Source organism: Cibotium barometz, chromosome 12 (genome assembly GCF_041138505.1).
Source record: "Cibotium barometz isolate CiBa-2024 chromosome 12, ASM4113850v1, whole genome shotgun sequence".
NCBI lineage: Eukaryota > Viridiplantae > Streptophyta > Polypodiopsida > Cyatheales > Cibotiaceae > Cibotium > Cibotium barometz.
The window spans coordinates 20,366,751-20,390,468 of NC_141057.1; the positions used below are offsets into that span (position 1 = coordinate 20,366,751).

Sequence of the window (23,718 nt, forward strand, 5' to 3'; positions counted from 1 at the left end):
AAGCTGAGTACAAAGGAAACTTGTTTTGTTGCTTGTGAAGAGTATGGTTGAGGAGGATTCTAGTGGACATGGGAGTTCATATTAGTGGGGCTACAACCTTACAATGTGATGACCAGAGTTGCATGGCTATTTCGAAGAACCTTGTGCTTCATGCTCGAGGGAAGCACATTGAGATTCAATATCATTATGTGTGAGAAGTGGATATGGATACTATTCCATAAACATGTTATGAGAATATTATTTAAATGATTATTTGAATGGTAAAATACTATGTGCATATAATCTGCATGATGGTTTTTGATAAGATCAGTGGGGTAGGGCTAGCATCGACGTTGGATGACTCTCCTCTAATTTTTACGTAATGGCTGCATCCATTTTGGTAGTGCGGGTAACCATCCATTATTTGGACTATTTGCTTAGACTATCTCTTTCGAAATTCAATTGGACCATTTTAGACTAGTTAATCTATTTGATTCATTGTAACACTTTAGCGAATCAATTTCCAAGTTGATGAACTTGCACAAAGTGGCTTAGTTGTGATTGACCAAGAAGCACACCTCCCCAAAATACTCTAATTTTATATAAGACCGAATTTAGAAAGACGGCCCATGCTAGGTAGTGGATCAATACTATTCTCGTAATTTTAAGTATGAACTCAACTATATTATGGCAAAAGACGAGAGAGTTACAACCGCTCTGCAAGTTACAAGCTTGTACCTATATATAGGGAGCTAGGATAGGCTAAGATAAGTAAAACGTCTATAGAGAGTAGTATTGATCAGTTTCTTTTATTATTTTTCTTATATGGTTTAATTGTTTTCATGAGTGAGAGAGAACTCTATTAAACATGATTTGTAAGAATTGTAGGTTCCTTGGATGAAGTTCTCCTTTCTTTCTATATTCTATTTTTCCCTTCAATGAGATGATGTCTCCTTTGTATCAAAGAGTTTGTTTGTACCAAATTACTTCATAACTCAATAAATCATTTAAATACTTATATGTGAGACGGATTCTCACACATGGGGGGGGGGGGAAATTGGACCCAATATGGTGTTTATGTCTCTATGCTTTATTTTCTTGCAAATTATTATTTGAAGTGAAAATTTAATTATTTTGATTTTAATTTGTCCAACTGCATAATAGGATAAGAATTGCACTGACATCTTCACTGAGGCTCTTGGGAAGGACCATATCAATTGGCATATTCATTGACTTAGCGTTGGGCCAAGAACATAATTTATCTTAGGGTAAACATTGAGGGGGGTTGTTAGTATACACTCAATCCCCACCTCTCAACATGTATCTCACATCGATGTTTGGTGCACATTTGTAAAGGATCCTATTATGAGGAGAAGGCATTGGTGCACATGTCTTTGGTGGTAACCCCGACTTAGATGTGAATGGGATTGTTATTATGACCATTGATGGTTAGGAGATGGTCAAGGGTTTGAGTGTTAGCTTGGGCCCAGGGCAGCCCTAACGGGGGGGTCCTAGGGGTGCCAATGGGGCCACCCATTGTGGGGGTATGGGCATTCCTACCTCCAACCTAATGGTATAGATTTATTATTAGTAGTTAGTTAGCCATGTTTTGAGGGTAGACCATGTCTATGTCACGCAACTCTCAATATTGTATATGCACCTACCACACCACCTATTGCAATATTATATATGGACATAGTTATGACAAGCTAAGGCATGTAATGCTTATGAGTATCCACACCCTCTACACTTTATTACACCCTCTAGATCATGTCACAAAAGCTCTACTTGAGAGCGCACGGGTCTACAACACCATCACATTATACCTATCTCATAATTTTAAAGTCTCTCCATTCTTTATTTATTGCATTGTCTATTGCACTTTGTTTTGCTATCTATCTTTCTGTTATGCTATATTCTTATAATCCAGGTGTGACTATATGTGGTTATATGGTTAAGATATGTCTTAGGTGTGCTTGAAATCATGGCAAGTAGGCTATATATAAGTGTAAGATGATGTACATGTATTGGACTGTGATAAGTGTAGAGAGAGATATCCCTCTATAACATATTGTCCTAAGATTGTGAGGCTTGAAAGGGCACCCTTATATGGTTTTGGAAACTACAATAAAATCTTTAATCCCATGTTTAAAGTATATTATTACCCTCATACGTGGGTGATGCAATCAGTTACATGTAATGGGATTGATTCAGGTCAACCTAGCATCGCTTATGGGTTCTATATATATAAATGGGTCCGATAGCTTTCGACATATTCTGGTTAGCTTTATTACTGTGTGTAAATCTTGGGGGGGGGGGGTCACTAAGGTTATATATATGTAACATAACATGATAGCTAATGGAGGGTTTTTTTAAAACTTGTGCTGTATACATGTAGAAGGGGTTAAAGAAATAGTTATTTAATGTCATTCATGCATGTAATTTTACATGGGGGTTTGAAATTAAAATCTAAATTATGTTTAATTATGCAAAGATTTAGCAATAGAGGTATTTAAATCTATGTCTGGCACACATGGTTGTAGAGGTTTTTATAGAGTGATAACCCGAAGCTGTTTGGTGCATAGAGTCCTTTGCCATCTAAGCTCCCTCACAATTTTGCACTTATGGAAGGTAGTTATTGTAACATTTGTTTGGATCAATAATTTAAAAATATATCCATGTCTTGCTAAGTTCTTGTTCTATGAAGATTTTTCTATTTGTGTTACTGTACTAGCTATATTTTATTATAGCCTGTATACATCTTCTTCATGGCTAATCTGATTTACCTTACTGGTTTATGTGGACATGTTTAATCCTCTCTCTCAGCTTCCTATCAATCTTCTCATTAGTAATTTTAGCTTCAAATTAGTTTCTTAAACTTTCTTAGTGCTTATACGAAGCATGCACAATTCATTTTTGGTATTGGTTCATGATTCTCCATGTGAATAAATCAATCTCATTGAGAGACACTCTAAGTGAGAAATTATACATTTTAGACAGATAGGATTGAGGGCTATGTAGGTTTGTCCAAGTTCACTTTAAACCTTGTATTAATAAGTATGGTGAAGGGAAAAATCACTCATCTTAAAATGAGAATGTGTAATAGATTCAAGCAAAATTAGGTTACAAGATTAAGACTTTTACTTATAAAGAGGCTTGAGATGTGTGCAACTAATATGACTTCATTGCTTGAAATGGCTCCCTTTAATACGAGGAGGTACACCCTTGGGCTTGTACATCAATGTGGGATATATCCCTTTGCTCATGTGGCTTCATGCTATACTCTGAACTTTCTTGGCTATTCAACTCACTCCCTACCTCTTCCTTGTGCTCTTTGGCACCACATTTCTAGTTTTTTAATTTTTTGGTTTTCTCGATGTACATGGCCCTGTTTTGTGCCAAGTGATGGAGGTGGCCTTGAAGGAGGTGCTACTACAGTGGGCTATGTTACTAGTTTTCAATATTCAATGTTGAGAACTTGTCGACACGTCCACTCTTCCCAACCTTGGGCCGTTGTGTAGGAGTCTCCACTTTGTGATGGCTAGGAGAATCTGCTGGGTCTCGAAGATCCTGCCTGCTTTTTCTGGATGAGGAGTTAACTGATGTAGGTTTTGCATTGCTTATAGAGGCACATTCCTTCATGATGGAGAGCCAGAAGATGCAGATTCTGCACTACTTGCAGGCGCGCCTCCATCAAGCTTTACTATACTTGGTGGAGTTCTCTTTCGCTCTTTCACAAGATTGTCATCAGTATAATTGTTTGTCATTGAACTGCCATCATTAGAATCTGCACTCTCACTCACTTGAGCTGGGCTTGGAGTGGGACTAGGCTTTCTTTTCTTTGGTGCATAACTTTTTGCTGCATCAAAGGACTTGCTAAGAACAGGCTCTACAGCATCATCTGATGGTGAAGTTTTCTCAAAACTAAAGCTGCGTTCACCACAATACCATTGCTGGAATATTTACTGCTGGATCCACCAAGATGCCAAGTTGGGGCTTAAAAAAAACCCATATTTGAGGCAGACGTTGTAGGACCCCTAGAACCCACATTGTCTGATCCACATACAGTAAAAGGCCTGCAACATTTGTTGAGGAGTAATTGATTGGCTTAGAGGGATCGTGTTGAGAAGGCTTTCCATCTCTTGATAACATGAACAAATAGCAGCATAAGATGCAACACAATGAAACCACATTGTGATGTATGCTCCAACGCTAATGAATCAAAAGGATGAGTCATACATGGTTATCAAAATTCAAAGTGTGCAGAATAGTAAACACAAGAAACACATCTAAATCTCCAATCATGCATTTCACACTGTAGATGCAATAATTGCATGCCAAACACATGTATAGATTGTGCATTATACATACATGAATCACATACAAGACCCTATGTAGGCATTGCGCAATGTCGATTCAATCACATACAAAACCACAATTGTGTATGAACCGTGCACTGTTGATGCATCTAAGACTTCATGAAAACGAGAAAATCAAAAATCTGTGAGTAACTTTGGCTCATGTGCTACTTTAACACTTCCTCCCCTTGATGGTGACTTGACCTATCTTTGAGGCATAGAGGTCATCTCTATGAGTGAGGGTCCCCGCTTGATAAAGACTTGACCTATCTTTGAGGTCTAGAGGTCTCTTCTAAGAGTGAGGTAATAATTTTTGGCTATTTCTTCTACCTTGGCTACATCATCAGTGCCAAAGGGTAGTTACAAGCACTTTTTGTAGGAAATAAGATTTTTTTATAAATATAACAAATATTTGTTTAAGATATTGGTAGTGAGAGGTTTTTGATTGTGTGCTCATTTGGCCACTTAGAACATATTTGAGAATTCTTTCATGATGGGATGGCCAACGTTCTTGGCTCGCATGATTTGGGAAGTCCAAACTGCACACACATGTTGATGATAAGACCCAATGTTGCGCTGTGCAAGCCCATATTGCCCTAGGTTCAACTCTTCTCTTGGTTTCCATCAAAGATGAGCTCATTAAAGCCATATGAAAATATTTTTATCTAGAGCATGTGAACACACCCTTAAAATATTTTGAGGTTTTTTTAAATTATTATTTTAAATTCACCTTACCTCTTCGACATGTCTTCCTGCTGATGAATGATGCTGGCGAGGCCTACTGCTTTTAGCTTCGTTCGCTCCTACTGGAAATTATGTCTTCTTCGTTTGTTGCTGTACACGACAGCTTCTTTCTCCCCATCTCTTCGCTATGCCCATTTGCTTTGTAGGCTGGTGCTTCGTCGACTGTTGTGCTACGCTGTGCTATGGTTTCTAGCCGACTGCTTGTGAGATGATAGCTATTGTTATGCTGTTTGACAATGCTACTTGTGCTGCGTGCCCTCTGTGTTCTGTTGCCTATCTCTTCCTTTTGCACTCTTTCTGATTTGGGTTTTCTTCTTCTCAACGTCATGCACTGTGCAGTTGCTACAACCGAAGTTGTATCAAGGTCCAGTTATGGTGAGCCTGATTTCGTGCTTTAGGTCCACACGTGCTGGACTGTGCCAGTTGCTTCTTGGCATGGATTGTGACATGTGCTTGCCCTCTCTAGACCACCTAACACACGGTCATTTTCGGTTGTCGTCTCTCAAGTCCTTCACCCCAAGGTGCACTTGCTATCCATGGGCAACTAGTTTACTATCTATTGGAGCTGCTCTTGATGCCACCGAATGCTACACTTAATAGAAGTCGTTCTCTACTCTCTCAATATCTCTGTCTCTTTCTACCTCCCTAATGTCTAAAGAGAGTCCACTATGCTATAGATTGAAGCTACACCAATGAAGCTACACCAAGTTAGTTCTACATCTTGAGAATGTGCAGATTGGGAACTCTCTCTCTAATCTCAAAGGTAGCAAGGAGGGGAAGCTATGATGAAAAAAGACAAGGACCCTAATTTGAAAAACTCCAATCACACTAACAAATATTAATGACAAAGATTAATGCTAATAATGTGCAGTGTGCACAAATGCTAAACTAAGTTAGGAGACAAAAGCCAAGCTCTGATATCATGTTGACAGTATGGATCGAGCTCTTCTAATGACAAACATCTACCTAATCAGATTCTAATCTTGCCCAAAAGTGCCCAAAAAGTGCACGTTTAAATTTCTTCCTTGCACATTGATTCATAAAAGAAAAGCAACACATGTAGAATTTCTTTGATTTTCGTCTAATTTCTCATACCTTGGAGCTAGATTGCCACAAATCTTTTCTTGAAACTAGTTTTCTCTCATATTTGCCTTTATCCCGTTTAAACCCTATCCATAATTTTGGAATGTGATTATGTAAAAGCTATAATGTGTTTCATTTATTCACTCTTTCAAATGGTTCACTTAAATAGACAGACTTTATACTGGCATGTATACACAATAAGTTTGTCTTTTTTTTATAACAAAGTATATAGCATGTTTATAGAAAGATAAACTAATTTTGACCTTTTCCAATGTGGTTGGCCACACCACCATAAAGAAGAGAAAATTGTGTTCATTTGGCCCACTACTAGAGAGAAAATTGAACTAGACGACTAGTGTGCAGAGGTGGAGGAGAAAGTGCAAATTGGCACATCTCAACTTGCCATTCTGATCCAATGGCACTGAGATAGGCTTACAGCCTGTCATACCATACTTGGACAACATGTCCAAGCCATACTATCTCTGTAGTAATCCAATACCATGTGGTGACTTAATCACCTCAATGCCCAAGAAATATTTGAGCTCCCCCAATTGTATTCGGAAGCAAAGTTGTGCTCAAGAACCTCCTTAAAACATGGCAAGTTTCATTTTAACTTTCCATGAATATGGACGTTAGATGAAAATAGCCTCACTGTTTGAAAAATTTACACTATTACCTTTTTCTTTCAACCGATTTTAATTTGCTTTCTCTAACCATCTTGAACCGACAATTTTGGATTTTCAACCAAATGAAGGGTAAACTCAGGCAACCCTTTCCCAAACACGGGTTACAACCTTTTCTTGCGAGCCCAATCAACTTGGCCATGGAGTTTCCTGTTTGCAAGCAAAAGTGACACATCTGGGTTGTTGCAAAGAAAACTTTGCCACAGTCAATAGTGGGAATAAGATCGCAACCTCCTAAGAATGCACATTAAATGCTTTGGCCATGTTAAACTAGGCCCGTGGGAAGATGACCTTAGAACTCTAGAGATTTTCCTAAGGGCAAAAACGGACTCGCGTGAGAACAAGCTCTTAGAACCTAAATGGGTGTACAAACAAGATATTGAATGATCATTTTTCAAATGCTTTGTTGGAACTTGATTCCAACCGGCTACCGGCTACTGGCTACGCGTGTCAGTTCGTGGTAGATGCAGTGCCCGAGATTCTTCAAGATCAAAGTGAACGGCGTACAGGGCACATGTCACTCAAATGCACGCACAGGTGGCTTGAGTGCCACGTAGAGAACACAATACCTGCTTACAAATTAGCGCGCGCTCTGAACAAATAACAGCTGCGTAGAATTCTCTGTGTATACGCTCTCTAAACAAACAACAGCGCTTCGAGCCCTACAGCTGCGTAGAATTCTCTGTGTATACAACCTTTGGTCCTTATTCTTCGATTCCACGTCAATTTTTGAATCATATGGCTAGGCACGGTAGAGGTCCTACGGCGGCGGTGGTGAAGAACAAGGTCACGAGCCCGGCTGTGAAGATCGCCGATTTCCGTGCCAACTCGGGCGAGCGAATGGCAGTGGCACGTGCGAAGCTGGCAGAGAAGCTTGCCTATGCACGTGCGTCCATGCGTGCGACGCTTCTGAAGATCCGGCACCCCATCCACCCGGTGCGCAGGGTAGCAGCCAAGGAGGCCGCGCGCGAGACCAAGGCTGCCGCCACAGGTAATCGTAGATTCTTAATCTTAACGTAATCTCTAAGCTTAATACATTCTCAGCCTAGTTAGTTTACGATGTGTATTATTATGCTTGGATGTTTCTTTCAAACAGAGAGACGCAAGCAGGCAGTTGCTAGAGCGCGCACCATCGCTTCCCAAAAGAAAGCTCTCATCAGAGAACGTCGCGCGAGACAATTGAACAACTCCGTCGTCTCTTAGATGGAGCTTTTCTACTTGTAATTATGCTACTACTGCAACTTTGTGTCGCGGAAATGACTGCTGATATATATATTGCTACTTGGTTCTTGTTCTTGTATGCGACTTCGTCAACCTCTGTGACCTATCTTCTTTAATCTCTTTTGATCTATTAATAAGACCATGAATTATTATAAGAAGATTTGCCGACTTCATACACACCAATATGCAAAATGTGTTTTGCATTTTCATTAAATATATTTGGTAAGATTTTGTAATGATTAATGCTTAAAAAAGTCAATGAAATGATGACCTTTCATATCCTCTCCATTTAAGGCAATGAAATGATGTGTTTTTTATTTGCATGCATTCATCTCTCTATATCCTCTCTATTTAAGGCAATAAAATGATGACCTGCTATATGCTTTCTATTTGCATGCATTCATCCATATCCATTCGAGGCCTCACAATTCTCTATAAAGGGTCTCAAAAGGCATTCAACAGGCAGAGGGAGGGAGAGAGAGAGAGAAGGAGGAAAGGGAGGGGGTGGGAACTAAGATTGTATTAATTAAATTTCGCGTCAAACAAAGTTATGAATATACATCGACTAGCGAGCTTGAAGTCGAGCGGTGGGTTATCGGTATAACCCATCTCACCATGGAGAAAAGTAGTGGTGTCATCAATTTAATGTAGCAAGTTTTTCACCGTTTACAAGTAGTTTTTGATGGCATGACACTCTTAAAAAATCAAAGTTGCATGACTCCTAGGGAAAGTGTTGAAGATAAAATAATACGGGTCCTAAATGATTTTTTAACATTAATTAATTAGTGTTATGTATAGAGAGATCATTTTGACCTTTAGGAGAGGATTTTTTTTAAAAGTGCACGTCGAATAAGGTGGCGTCTGGACCTTTCTTTGAAGCACGCGAGCCTTCTAGATAGTTAAATGGTAGCGTATAAAAACCATGGCGGAGACATAACACTAGGGGTAGTGCCCCACTAGAGAGAGAGAGAGAGAGGAGAGTCTCTCGAAGGCGCATCAATGTCTGAGAGATGCATATTAAAAAACAATGTATTGATTTATTTGTTTTTTTTAATGCACGAGAGAGGCGATATGGGTAATGCAATCTCTCACAAAGTGATATGTCTATGTAGGGGCCTACAAACGAGTAAAAAATGAAATCAACTAATTAATGAAAGTGACTTTTAAGGTTGAGAAACGGATTGGTCCGATTAAGGTTGATAAATGAAAAAGCTTGTGTTCGTCGACCTTCTTGCCATGTTGCTGCTGTCTGCTATCTGTGTCTACCATGCTTTGATTTAAGTATATGAAGCTTCATGCGCTACTCCTCACAGTCCAAGCTTCAAGCACATAAACGTTTATCAAAGCATCTATGATTAGAAACAGCATACACTTCCACCGTGGTGCACAGAAGAAAACAAGCTTTTATTACTCGTCTCCCTTATATACAAGCGTTAAAACCGTCCCCATAAAGCCACCCTTCAAAAATGAAGTAAACTAACCTATTCAATTAACAAGGAGCTTTTCTTCATTCTCTATATATATAGGAAAGAAAAAGCATTCATTAGATAATTCCTTAGATATAAATAAACATATCAAAGAAAAGTGCAACCTAAAGAGAATAGAATACCTTTCTAGATAGGCTAACTAAATACAGTGCATGGAGTTCTCTCTATATACAAATTCCTGTGTAGAGAAATCCATGCACTATATTTCCTAGTTGAAAGTGTTCCGTTTTTCCTAGTTTTCACTTTTATTAGATATACTACATGCCAAATATTTTTTGTAAACATTTCAAGATCCATAACAATGTCCTTGATTGTTAATCATGATGACTCTGTATCATTAGATAGCCAACAGTAGATACCCTCATAAGCCCTTGATCTAATAGATCTCCCTTGATACTCCACTTCCCTGGTCATCCTATAACGCATTACCCCAACCTTTGAGGATGACCCGCTTTCTATTTGTAGTAGCGAGGCATCTCCATTTATAAATACCTAACCATGTGTTCAATAGCCTATCTATTATATTTTGACTCAGGATGTCAAGGCCTCTATATAGAGATCAAGATTTAGCAAAGGTATCCACAAACCCCCCTCGGTTGGCCTCATCCCATGAATACCTATGAGGTTCACATGAAAATTATCTATGTATAAATTTGCCTCTATCTTTTAGCATACAAAATCATTTACATCAAACCCGAAGAAAAAAAACAGAGGAAGACAATGTACATGAATGCATAGAATTTACATGTCATAGCATCCATGAAGTCCTAAATCTTTGCTCCCACATGACATACAAAGACCAAGATGCAGCAGTTGTATCCATCAAACTCCGTTATGGAAGACATGTATACGAAAACCAAGTCACATTATAGGTATATTCCACCAACCCCCTTATGCAAGACTTGTATATAAAGACCAAGTTACAGCAGAGGTATATCCACACCAAACTGATGCTATTGGCCCCATCCCATGATACCTATGAGAGTAACATGCATCTACAAATACTCTATTAGTATACACCAATGCCCTCCTCTCAACATGTATCTCACTTTGATGTATAATGCACATTTGTTAGGTCCCCATTATGAGAAGTAGCCATGGTGTATATGTCTTTAGTGGGAACCCTGGCTTAGATACCGATGGGGTCATTATTGTGACCATTGATGGTAGTTAGGAGATGGTAAATGGTATGAGCATTAACAGGGGCCCAGAAGCAATGCCCCGGCTTGGGAGTCTGAGGAATATTTTCTAGAATATTCTCTCGAATACTAGGTCCATCATTCGTGGACGGTGGTCAGTGGTTGATGGGCCACGTTCTTGATACCCGGGCGTTGAAGGTATTTATGCAGTGTAACCGCCCTCGTTGTATACACGTCTACCACACCACCTACTACAACACTATATATGGACATGGTTACCATAAGCTAACCTTTCTACACTTCGTATATCCTCCATCCAGACTTTGTCTAGATCGCCATCTAAGCTTTACTTCAGAGCGCACAAGTGGACAACACCATCACTTTTGCAACTCTTTGGTATAATCAGAATTTTTAAATTCTCTCTATTGTATATCTATTGCATTGTCTATTGTGCTTTATCTTTGTTACATGTATATATTTTATCATATTTTTCTATGAATTAATAATCGTAGAGAAAATATGCTTAATTTAATTTATACAAGATTCAGTTTAATGAAATGTGCAAATGTGCACAAGATTATCATGTGTGCAAATGTGCACAAAGATATTTTATGTAACAAGGCCCATTAGCAATTACATTTGGGCAACGATTTTTGATATGTACAAACCTTAGGAGATTTCATATGGTTAATAATATGTAAAGCAATACTCCAAAAGTTGGACAAGCAAGTCCAATTTGTACGCACATCTATTATTAGCTCCTTGGGCTATTTTTATGAATAAAAATTCTCTAAATACTCATGTCGTGGAAGTGGGAGCTACATGACATGGAGGGGGAGAGATTGCACCCAATCTTGTCTTGATGGTAATGTTATTTTATTTCTCTTGCCTTGAATTATGTTATGTTATTTGATTTTCAATTTAATTCAAGTCTTTGTTTTTAATTCTTGATGTATTTTATGAAATTTTAATTATTTCTTCAAGAAGTACAAAAGGATTCCCTGATAGTGATAGTGATATCAGACCTTTGGTTTAATTTAATCTTTTTGAAGCCGGTCAAAGAATTGTGGACAAAGAGGTGAAAGAGGCAAAGGCACACGTGATTTTGGTAAATTTCTAATTTAATTTGAAGAAGAATAAGTTTATGTTTGTGTATGGTTGAAAGAAGGCTAGTCTTTAACCATTAGATAACAAATCCCCATCAATCTATTACCGAAAGGGTAAAGGGTAAAGCTAGGTAGAAAACCATTAGTGGATTTGTGAAAACTACAAAATCACCTTTAATCTCACTAAACCATTAGTGGATTTGTACCGATCGAATTAGCAAGGGGAAGAGCACAGAGGGCCATAGCAAGATTGCTAAATCAGTGGTGGAGATGTCTGATTTCTATAATGGACGGATCTGAGAGCATTTCAAGTCAATTTATGGTTTATTTTTTTTTCTTAGAGAATAATTACTTAAGTAGATTCTTTTTTTTTCTTTCCTTCTATATTCAAGGCGACGACGAGATTGCAACCACCAAGGAGTTTTTTTTTCTTTTTCTCTTCCACACAAATCACTCCAGGGAGGAGTAGTAGATAACTTAATACGTGGTTAAGCTTTTGATAATAAAGCTTAATTATATATATATATATATATATATATATATATATATATATACACCTTTTTTTTTCCTCTCTCCTTTCTGCGCATACAGCCGATTCGAATTGTTCTTAGCCTTGTTTAGAGGCTTAACCATTAAGCGGCAATATTGTGTCACTCAAAAGAAAGCATATTACTATCGATAGCGACCAGACCCATCGAACGCTCAGCGCACGGAAACTCAAGGAAGAACTGAACCGGGAACAATTGGTGAGAATAGCCAAGCTGAAATGTCGCAGGTACCACCTCTACCTGGACCGTCGCAAGGGAAACTGTAACCGAATTCTTTCTTATCGCTTAATGGTTAAGCCTCTAAACAAGGCTAAGAACAATTCGAATCGGCTGTATGCGCAGAAAGGAGAGAGGGAAAAAAAGGCATATATATATATATATATATATATATATATATAGCGCCTTGTATCGGGCAGTGGGATGCACGACCAAATTTTTTTTTCAGCGCTGCGCGTTGTTCTTTTTCTTAGTGGCTTGTTTTAGGATAATAAAATCAAAACTAATATATATATATATATATATATATATGCCCATTTTTAATTGTAGATCAATGACTGTCGGTGCATGAGGTGCAGTTGAAATTAAAGAGGTTAATATTTAAATATACATGAGGACTCTATGTCCCTTGTACATTAGTTGCTTATAACTTCTAGTAGAGTTACCTTGAAACACAAAATTAAAGCTTTTAATAGCTTTAATCATCCTTCTACAAAGCTTAGATAAAACCTAGGAAAAGCTTATTACTATAAGTTTTAGAAATCTTAGTACCAATATAAATATAAATCTAAGGTATTACAAAGTTTAAATTTTTATAACTCCAAAAATTTTCATTGGTCCAAATGAAAAGGAAAAGAAAGCTTTGTTGAAACCCAAAAATGTAAGATCTCTGACTCCACTGCGCAACGAATTTGGGGGTGCTAGCAACGAAAGTAGCACTTCTTGCACGGGGCAGGGTCCCACACTCGGGGCCTCGCCCACGGATATCCAGATAAAAGACTAATCCATCGGTTCTTCCAAAACCGAACTCGGAAAAACTTCCCTTGCCCGGAAAGCACGGGCGATTCCATTAGGATAACTTTTCTCTAACGTAGTCAAAAGCCTGAACTAACTGAACTGATCTGATCGAACCCGTAAGTCCCGTAGTCAGATCACAAAAGATTGTACTTGGATCATAGAGACCAACACATTTTTTCTCATTGAGAGGCAGAGCCATTGATTCTTTTCCATTGAACAATTTTTATCCAGGATTTACCTCATCTATTATAGTAAACAGAAATTAAGTCTTGATTTACGAATCCATCAATCCAGCCTAACTCCATCCAGTCCCATGGGTTAGCCAACCGTCCAACCACTATAGTGATGGGATCCAATTAGGAATTTGGTTAGGTTTTGTCCCGAGTACCAGGGAAAAGAGTTCCCAGGCTCCCTAGCCGGATATTCATGCAAACATAAAACTAGTCACACTATTTACACACCCAATATGAACTTGCTTTTTTCACAGATTGAACAATCTTTAAAACAATCATTTAATGAAACCATAGTGTTATTGATCATAATCCTCTAATTATCCAGTTAAATCCTAATTTTTAATTCATTCCTTCATCGGTGTACCTATGGCATCATCGGCAACCAGAACGCTCACCACCTGTTCACTCAGGGGCCTTTTCAATAGTTCCTAGCTTATAGTACCTTACAATATAATCACATAAAAATATCCAGATGGAATCTCCGTTGAAGATCAGCAAGATCAACCAATAGATCCATATAAAAGAGCCATGGACTCATCTGTTGAGGACCAGCAAGGTCAATCAACCAGATCTATGCCCGAATTCAGAACACAACTCTCAACCAGATCTATGCCCGAATTCAGAAAACAACTCTTACTCCTTGTTCCAATATCTTCCCCGACGTACTTGTGGGTATCTTTGGCGACCCAGAGCCCGAGCACCGTATGGTCAGCACCCTCTAGGATCCTTCACAGGTCACCTAGCGCTTCACTCATAGGCCGCTTCCTTGGTCTCTCATCCACTGTACCGGAAGCTCACCGAGGCTGGTCAAGACCTCGGCCGACTTACGCGAGACGTCCTCCGATGACTCTTCGTCACAGCAGTTGCAACTTTAACAGATACGTCTCCACGACCTCATTCACAAGACGGTCAAAATGCTTTCCCAGCATTCTTAACATAAAACAGTTATTTAAAAACAGATTTCACATACAATATAGTTCCAACAATATTTCTATCTTTTCTCATTACCCCACATCCTTTCTCATTAGATCTCATCTTTTCTCATCTTACCACAATTTTATTTTCTTCATCGATCCATATCACATCACATCATTCCCACATCAAATCATATCTAATCGCATCATCCACACATCAATCCACATCATCCATACATCCATCCACATCATCCATACCAATCCACATCATCCATACTTTCATCCACATCATCCACATCAATCCACATCATCCATACATCCATCCACATCAATCCACATTATCCAAACATCCATCCACATCCATCCACATCAATTTATATCATCCACTCATCAATCCACATTAATCTACATCATCCATACATAAACCCACATCAATCCACATTATCCACACATCCATACATCCATCCACATCAATCCACATCAATTTATATCATCCACTCATCAATCCACATCATCCACATCAATCCACATCATCCACATTATCCATACATCAATCCACATCAATCCATATTATCCACACATCCATCCACATTCATTTCATAAGCATTCCCATTCTCATCTAATCACATCTTTTTCTATCTCATCACTTATTTCCTCATTTATCCTCATCAGATCTCATCCACTTGCATCTACCCATACATCTCATTACTTCACCACTTATCGTTTATTCACATCCCGATTCACATCACATCACATCCATTCACATCCCTTATCATTTATTCACATCCCGATTCACATACTAACACATTTATTCACATCCTATATCATTCATTCACATCCCGATTCACATACTAACACATTTATTCACATCCTATATCATTCATTCACATCCCGATTCACATGCCAATACATTCATTCACATCCTATATCATTCATTCACATCATCCCGATTCACATGCTAACACATTTATTCACATCTTATATCATTCATTCACATCTCGATTCACATGTTTACATCCTGATTCACATGCTATCACATTCATTCACATCCCTTATCATTCACTCACATCCCTTATCATTTATATCTATCCAATTTACATCACATCTCATCGCCTCAATTCTCGTTCATATCCATCACATTTACATCCACATGTATTCTCCCACATACATCCACATCCATACTTATCACATACACATCCATATCTATTCTTTCACATACATCCACATCCATACTTATCACATACACATCCACATTTATCCTTTCATATATATCCACATCCATTCTTTCACATACATGCACTTCTACTCTTCACATACATCGACTTCTATTCTTCACATACATCCACATCCATCCTTTCACATACACACATCCACATCCATTCTCTCACATACATCCACTTCTATTCTTCACATACATCCACATCCATTCTTTCACATACATCCACTTCTACTCTTCTTCACATACATCCACTTCTACTCTTCACATACATCCACTTCTATTCCTCACATACATCCACATCTATCCTTTCACATACACACATCCACATCCATTCTTTCACTTACATCCACTTCTATTCTTCGCATACATCCACATCCATCCATCCATTCATTCACATTTATGCATCTTTTTATGCATAAAATCAAAATTGATGAGAATAACTCTTTTGAAATAAAAATAAATTCTTTATGCATCTTTCTATGTATGAAATCAAAATTGATGAGAATAACTCTTTTAGAATAAAAATAATTTTTTTTTGCATATTTCTATGCATAAAATCAAAATTGATGAGAATAACTCTTTTGAAATAAAAATAAATTCTTTATGCATCTTTCTATCCGTAAAATCAAAATTGATGAGAATAACTCTTTTAGAATAAAAATAAATTCTTTATGCATCTTTCTATGCATAAAATCAAAATTGATGAGAATAACTCTTTTAGAATAAAAATAAATTCTTTATGCATGTTTCTATGCATAAAATCAAAATTGATCAGAACAACTCTTTTAGAATAAAAATAAATTCTTTATGCATCTTTCTAAACATAAAATCAAAACTGATGAGAATAACTCTTTTGAAATAAAAATAAATTCTTTATGTATCTTTCTATGCATAAAATCAAAATTGATGAGAATAACTCTTTTAGAATAAAAATAAATTCTTTATGCATCTTTCTATGCAAAAAATCAAAATTGATAAGAATAACTCTTTTAGAATAAAAATAAATTCCTTATGCATCTTCCTATGCATAAAATCAAAATTACACTTTTAGAATACACAATTGGTGGGGATTACTCTTTTTGGATAATAAAAGATAAAACTTATTTTACCAAATTTTAGAAAATTTCACTATAACCTCCTTTGTATGGCTGACCATTTTTAAAAATTTTTTAACTTAAAATTACTTAAAAATTATCCCCAAATGGTTTTAAGCACTCTAAACTAATCAAATTTCACTTTTAAAAGAGAAAGAATATGAAAAGTTTAATTCCAATAATCCGATTACTTAACTAGGATAAAGAAGGGCAAAATTTAAGAAAGAAGAGAGGGGGAAAGCCTTTCTAACAAGGCATAGCATCTGTTTATCATTTTAAGATAACAAAAAAATTAGAAAAACATTAAAAGAATTTAAAAAAAGTAAGATTTCTAACTTACATGAAATTCTGGGAGCTTTTCTTTGGCTTGATGGTTTGAAGGATCTACTCTTGTTTGCAGCAAGAGTGGCCACCAATTCTTTAGAAGAGGGAATGGTCAAAACTTAATGAATTATTAAGAAATTCATAGTTCTTGACTTTGGGGTGGAGTAGAGTAACAATGCATAAAACACTATTAACCATTTACAAAGGGGGAGGCTTCATTTATAGGAAAAAGTGAGCCTCTAACTAAGCAAACTAGTTCTAGAATTTTCTAGATCAGTTTGGTCAATTTTTGACCATTTTGAAAATATCTCATTATTTGTGAGTTTAAAACTCAACAACTCTTTTGCCTGGTACCCGGGACAAAACCTAACCAAATTCCTAATTGGATCCCATCACTATAGTGGTTGGGCAGTTGGCTAACCCGTGGGACTGGATGGGGTTAGGCTCTCGTTAGGCTGGACTGATGGATCCGTAAATCGAGACTCAATTTATGTTTAGTACTATAGATGAGGTAAATCCTAGATAAAAATTGTTTTATGGAAAAGAATCAACGGCTGTGCCTCTCAATGAGGAAAAAAGCGTTGGTCTCTATGATCCAAGTATAATCTTTTTCCTGATCTGACTATGGGACTTACGAGTTCGGTTAGATCAGTTCAGTTAGTTCAGGCTTTTGACTACGTTAGAGAAAAGTCCTGGAGGAATCGCCCGTGCTTTCCGGGCAAGGGAAGTTTTTCCGAGTTCAGTTTTGGAAGAACCGATGGATTAGCCTCTTGTCTGGATATCTGTGGGCGAGGCCCCAAGTGTGGGACCCTGCCCGTGCAAGAAGTGCTACTTCTGCTGCTAGCACCTCCAAATTCGTTGCGCAGTGGGGTCGAGGATCTTACAGACAGCTGGTATCAGAGGATCTTACAGACAGCTGGTATCAGAGCAAATTCGTTGCGCAGTGGGGTCGAGGATCTTATAGACAGCTGGTATCAGAGCAAATTGGCTAATGAGAATCGATCGAGAAGCCAAAAATGTCAAAAATTTATGTAGAAGAAGTTAAGGGTTCTAATTGTGTGATAAAATTCATACAAATTGATATTCAAACTGAAATTCATAAATTGGTAATTGGGTCTTCAGATGGAAGTACCGCAATTGTATGGAATCCCTCACTTGCTTGAGGCCTAGATATGATGGAATTTACCTTATAGTTTCAAGGACCGTGACTACCCGTATATACCGAGGGTATAACTGCAGCTCTTTACTGGCAGTATATACGAGTAAATCTAAGACTTGAAATTATAAGCATTAATACTATCTAGATGATGAATTCAAATGTGTTTGATATGATTTTAAATTCTGATTGAGAACTGATGATGATGAGTTGATTTGGATTCTGATTGAAAAATGAAGATTCCTGAATTTTGGTTGAAATGTAATAAACTAAGCAAAACCACAATGAGGATGAATGGGATGAGATTAATCCAAATGTAGGAAGGAGATAAATAGAAGAAATAAAGAAAATCCCCCCAAAAATGAGTAAATACTCACATAAGATGAAGAGTTGACTAAGGACAAGGATATTAGTTAAAAAAGAAGAGATATTTAGAGAAATGATGCATTTTTGACACCTCAGTGTGGGGAATTTCCCCTCATGAAGGAGGCACCTATTTCACGTTTTAGGCCCCCTAGCCGGATATTCATGCAAACATAAAACTAGTCACACCACTTATACATCCAATATAAACTTGCCTTTTTCACAAATTCAACAATCTTTAAAACAATCATTTAATGAAACCATTGTGTTACTGATCATAATCCTCTAATTATCCAGTTGAATCCTAATTTTCGATTCATTCCTTCATCGGTGTACCTATGGCATCATTGGCAACCAGAACGTTCACCACCTGTTCACTCAAGGGCCTTTTCAATAGTTCTTAGCTCATAGTACCTGACAATGTAATCACATAAACACATAAAGATATCCAGATGGAATCTCCGTTGAAGATCAGCAAGATCAACCAACAGATCCATATAAAAGAGCCATGGACTCATCCGTTGACCGAAATTTCTATCTGAACAGTCCTTCATGGAAATTTTTAATTTTACAGATTTTTAATTTGACACTCCTTAACTTGATCCACTGGGTTAAGTGTTAACAACAGTAATCTGCCAGCACAATCCACTAATCTCATAGTGATTTGTTGAAGTCATTAACATCATTCCAGCTACAAACATCATCACAGGGACTCGTCCCATTCATCACAGAGACTCGTCCCATTCATCACAGGGACTCGTCCCATTCATCCTCATTGTGGTTTTGCTTTTATTATATTTCAACCAAAATTCAAGAATCTTCATTTTTCAATCAGAATCCAAATTAACTCCTTAGTTCTCAATCAGAATTTAAAATCATATCAAACACATTCGAATTCATCATCTAGATAGTATTAATGCTTATAATTTCAAGTCTTAGATTTACTCGTATATACTGCCAGTAAAGAGCTGCAGTTATATCCTCGGTATATACGGGTAGTCACGATCCTTAGAACTATAAGGTAAATTCCATCATATCTAGGCCTCAAGCAAGTCAGGAAATCCATACAATTGCAGTACTTCCATCTGAAGACCCAAATACCAATTTACGAATTTCAGTTTGAATAGCAATTTGTATGAATTTTATGACACAATTACAACCCTTTACAGCTTCTACATAAATTTTTGACATTTTTGGCTTCTTAGTCGATTCTCATTAGCCAATTTGTTCTGATACCAGCTGTAAGATCCCTGACCCCACTGCGCAACAAATTTGGGGGTGCTAGCATAGCGGAAGTAGTACTTCTTGCACGGGGCAAGGTCTCACACTCGGGGCCTCGCCCACGGATATCCAGACAAGAGACTAATCCATCGGTTCTTCCAAAACCAAACTCGAAAAAACTTTCCTTGTCCGGAAAGCACGGGCAATTCCTCCAAGATAACTTTTCTCTAACGTAGTCAAGAGCCTGAACTAACTGAATTGATTTGACCAAACCCGTAAGTCCCATAGTCAGATCAAGGAAAAGATTGTACTTGGATCATAGAGACCAACGCTTTTTTCCTCATTGAGAGGCACAACCGTTGATTCTTTTCCATAGAATAATTTTTATCCAGGATTTATCTCATCTATCGTACTAAATAAAAATTGAGTCTCGATTTATGGATCCATCAGTCCAGCCTAACCCAATCTAGTCACATGGGTTAGCCAACCACTGTAGTGATAGGATCCAATTAGGAATTTAGTTAGGTTTTGTTCCAGGTACTAGGAAAACTTACACACCCAATATGAACTTGCCTTTTTCATAGATTCAACAATCTTTAAAACAATCATTTAATGAAACCATAGTGTTACTGATCATAATTCTCTAATTATCCAGTTAAATCCTAATTTCCAATTCATTCCTTCATCGGTGTACCTATGGCATCATTGGCAACCAGAATGCTCACCACCTGTTCACTCAGGGGCCTTTTCAGTAGTTCCTAGCTCATAGTACCCGACAATATAATCACGTAAAAATATCTAGATGGAATCTCCGTTGAAGATCATCAAGATCAACCAAGAGATCCATATAAAAGTGCCATGGACTCATCCGTTGAGGACAAGCAAGGTCAATCAATTAGATCCATGCCCGAATTCAGAAAACAACTCTTACTCCTTGTTCCAATATCTTCCCCGACGTACTTGTGGGTATCTTCGGCGACCGAGAGCCGTATGGTCAGCACCCTCTAGGATCCTTCGCAGGTCACCTAGCGCTTCACTCATAGACTACTTCCTTGGTCCCTCATCCACTGTACCGGAATCTCACCATTTAAATCAAACCGAGGCTGGTCAAGACCTCGACCGACCTTGCTACGTCCTCCAATGACTCTTCGTCAGCAGTTGCAACTTTAACAGATAGGTCTCCACGACCTCATTCACAAGACGATCAAAATGCTTTCCCAGCATTCTTGACATAAAATAGTTGTTTAAAAATAAATTTCACATACAATATAGTTCCAACAATATTTCCATCTTTTCTCATTACTCCGCATCCTTTCTCATTAGACCCCATCTTTTCTCATCTTATCACAATTTTATTTTCTTCATCGATCCATATCACATCACATCATGCCCACATCAAATCATATCCAATCGCATCATCCACACATCAATCCTTATCATACATACATCCATCCACATCATCCACATCAATCCACATCATCCATACATCCATAAATCCATCCACATCATCCACATCAATCCACATCATCCATACATCCATCCACATCAATCCACATTATCCAAACATCCATCCACATAAATCTAGATCAATTTATATCATCCACTCATCAATCCACATCATCCACATCAATCCACATCAATTTATATCATCCACTCATCAATCCACATCATCCACATCAATCCACATCATCCATACATCAACCCACATCAATCCACATTATCCACACATCCATACATCCATCCACATCAATCCACATCAATTTATATCATCCACTTATCAATCCACATTAATCCACATCATCCATACATCAATCCACATTATCCACACATCCATCCACATTCATTTCATAAGCATTCCCATTCTCATCTAATCACATCTTTTTCTATCTCATCACTTATTTCCTCATTTATCCTCATTAGATCTCATCCATTTGTATCTACCCATACATCTCATTACTTCACCACTTATCGTTCATTCACATCTCGATTCACATCACATCACATCCATTCACATCCCTTATCATTCATTCACATCCCGATTCACATACTAACACATTCATTCACATCTTATATCATACATTTACATCCCGATTAACATGAGCCTAACACATTCATTCACATCCTATATCATTCATTCACATCCTGATTCACATGTTAACACATTCATTCACATCTTGATTCACATGCTAACACATTCATTCACATCCTATATCATTCATTCATATCCCGATTCACATGTTTACATCCTGATTCACATGCTATCACATTCATTCACATCCCTTATCATTTATATCTATCCAATTTACATCACATCTCACCGCCTCAATTCTCGTTCATATCCATCACATTTACATCCACATGTATTCTCCCACATACATCCACATCCATACTTATCACATACACATCCACATCTATCCTTTCACATACACATCCACATCTATCCTTTCACATACATCCATATCCATTCTTTCACATACATCCACTTCTACTCTTCACATACATCCACTTCTATTCTTCACATATATCCACATCCATTCTTTCACATGCACACATCCACATCATTCTTTCACATACATCCACTTCTATTCTTCAATACATCCACATCCATTCTTTCACATACATCCACTTCTACTCTTCACATACATCCACTTCTATTCTTCACATACTGCCACATCCATCCTTTCACATACACACATCCACATCCATTGTCACATACATCCACTTCTATTCTTCGCATACATCCACATTCATCCATCCATTTGTTCACATTTATCTGATTCACATCACATCTATCCATCCATTCATTCACATTTATCTGATTCAAAATACATCTATCCATCCATGCATTTACATTATAAAAATCAACTTCAGTGGGAATAACACTTTTATAAAAATCCTTTTATACATCTATTTATGCATAAATTCAATTTTAAGAAAAATAACACTTTCAAAATAAAATAAAAATAAATTCCTTTATGCATCTTTTTATGCATAAAATCAAAATTGATGAGAATAACTCTTTTGAAATAAAAATAAATTCTTTATGCATAAAATTAAAATTGATGAGAACTACTCGTTTAGAATAAAAATAAATTCTTTATGCATCTTCCTATGCATAAAATCAAATATACACTTTTAGAATACACAATTGGTGGGGATTACTCTTTTTGGGTAATAAAAAGATAAAACTTATTTCACCAAATTTTAGAAAATTTTGCCATAATCTCCTTTGTATGGCTGACCATTTTTATTTTTTCCCAACTTAAAATTACTTAAGAATTATCCCCAAATGGTTTTAAGCACTCTAAACTAATCAAATGTCACTTTTAAAAGAGAAACAATATGAAAAGTTTAATTCCAACAGTTAGATTACTTAACTAGGATAAAGAAGGGGTGAGTTTAAGAAAGAAGAGAGGGGGAAAGCCTTTCCAACAAGGCATAGCATCTGTTTATCATTTTAAGATAACAAAAAAATTAGAAATACATTAAAAGAATAAAGAAAAAGTAAGACTTCTAACTTACATGCAATTCTGGGAGCTTTCCTTTGGCTTGATGGTTTGAGGGATCTACTCTTGTTTGCAACAAGAGTGGCCACCAATTCTTTAGAAGAGGGAATGGCCAAAACTTAATGAATTATTAAGAACTTCATAGTTCTTGACTCTTGGGTGGAGTAGAGTAACAGTGCATAAAACACTATTAACCATTTACAAAGGGGGAGGCTTCATTTATAGGAAAAAGTGAGCCTCTAACCAAGCAAATTGATTCTAGAATTTTCCAGATCAGTTTGGTCAATTTTTGACCATTTTTAGGTCAGTTTAGCTCACTTTTTGGA

At 37.3% G+C, this 23,718-nt stretch overlaps 1 protein-coding gene across 1 annotated transcript; it reads left to right on the plus strand.

Moving 5' to 3' along the window:
- Positions 1 to 7,460: 7,460 nt before the first annotated feature.
- On the plus strand, positions 7,461 to 8,143 carry LOC147633158 (uncharacterized). Its single transcript, XM_086805811.1, has 2 exons — positions 7,461 to 7,838; positions 7,944 to 8,143. Exons 1-2 carry the CDS (start codon positions 7,586 to 7,588, stop codon positions 8,048 to 8,050), a joined length of 360 nt encoding a protein of 119 aa, XP_086661937.1. The 5' UTR covers positions 7,461 to 7,585; the 3' UTR covers positions 8,051 to 8,143.
- The last annotated feature ends 15,575 nt before the right edge of the window (positions 8,144 to 23,718 follow it).

Coding starts and splice junctions, on each gene's coding strand:
- LOC147633158 (XM_086805811.1), top strand. CDS start 7,586: ATGGCTAGGCACGGTAGAGGTCCTACGGCGGCGGTGGTGAAGAACAAG. Junction 7,839..7,943: donor GACCAAGGCTGCCGCCACAG/GTAATCGTAGAT, acceptor TCTTTCAAACAG/AGAGACGCAAGCAGGCAGTT.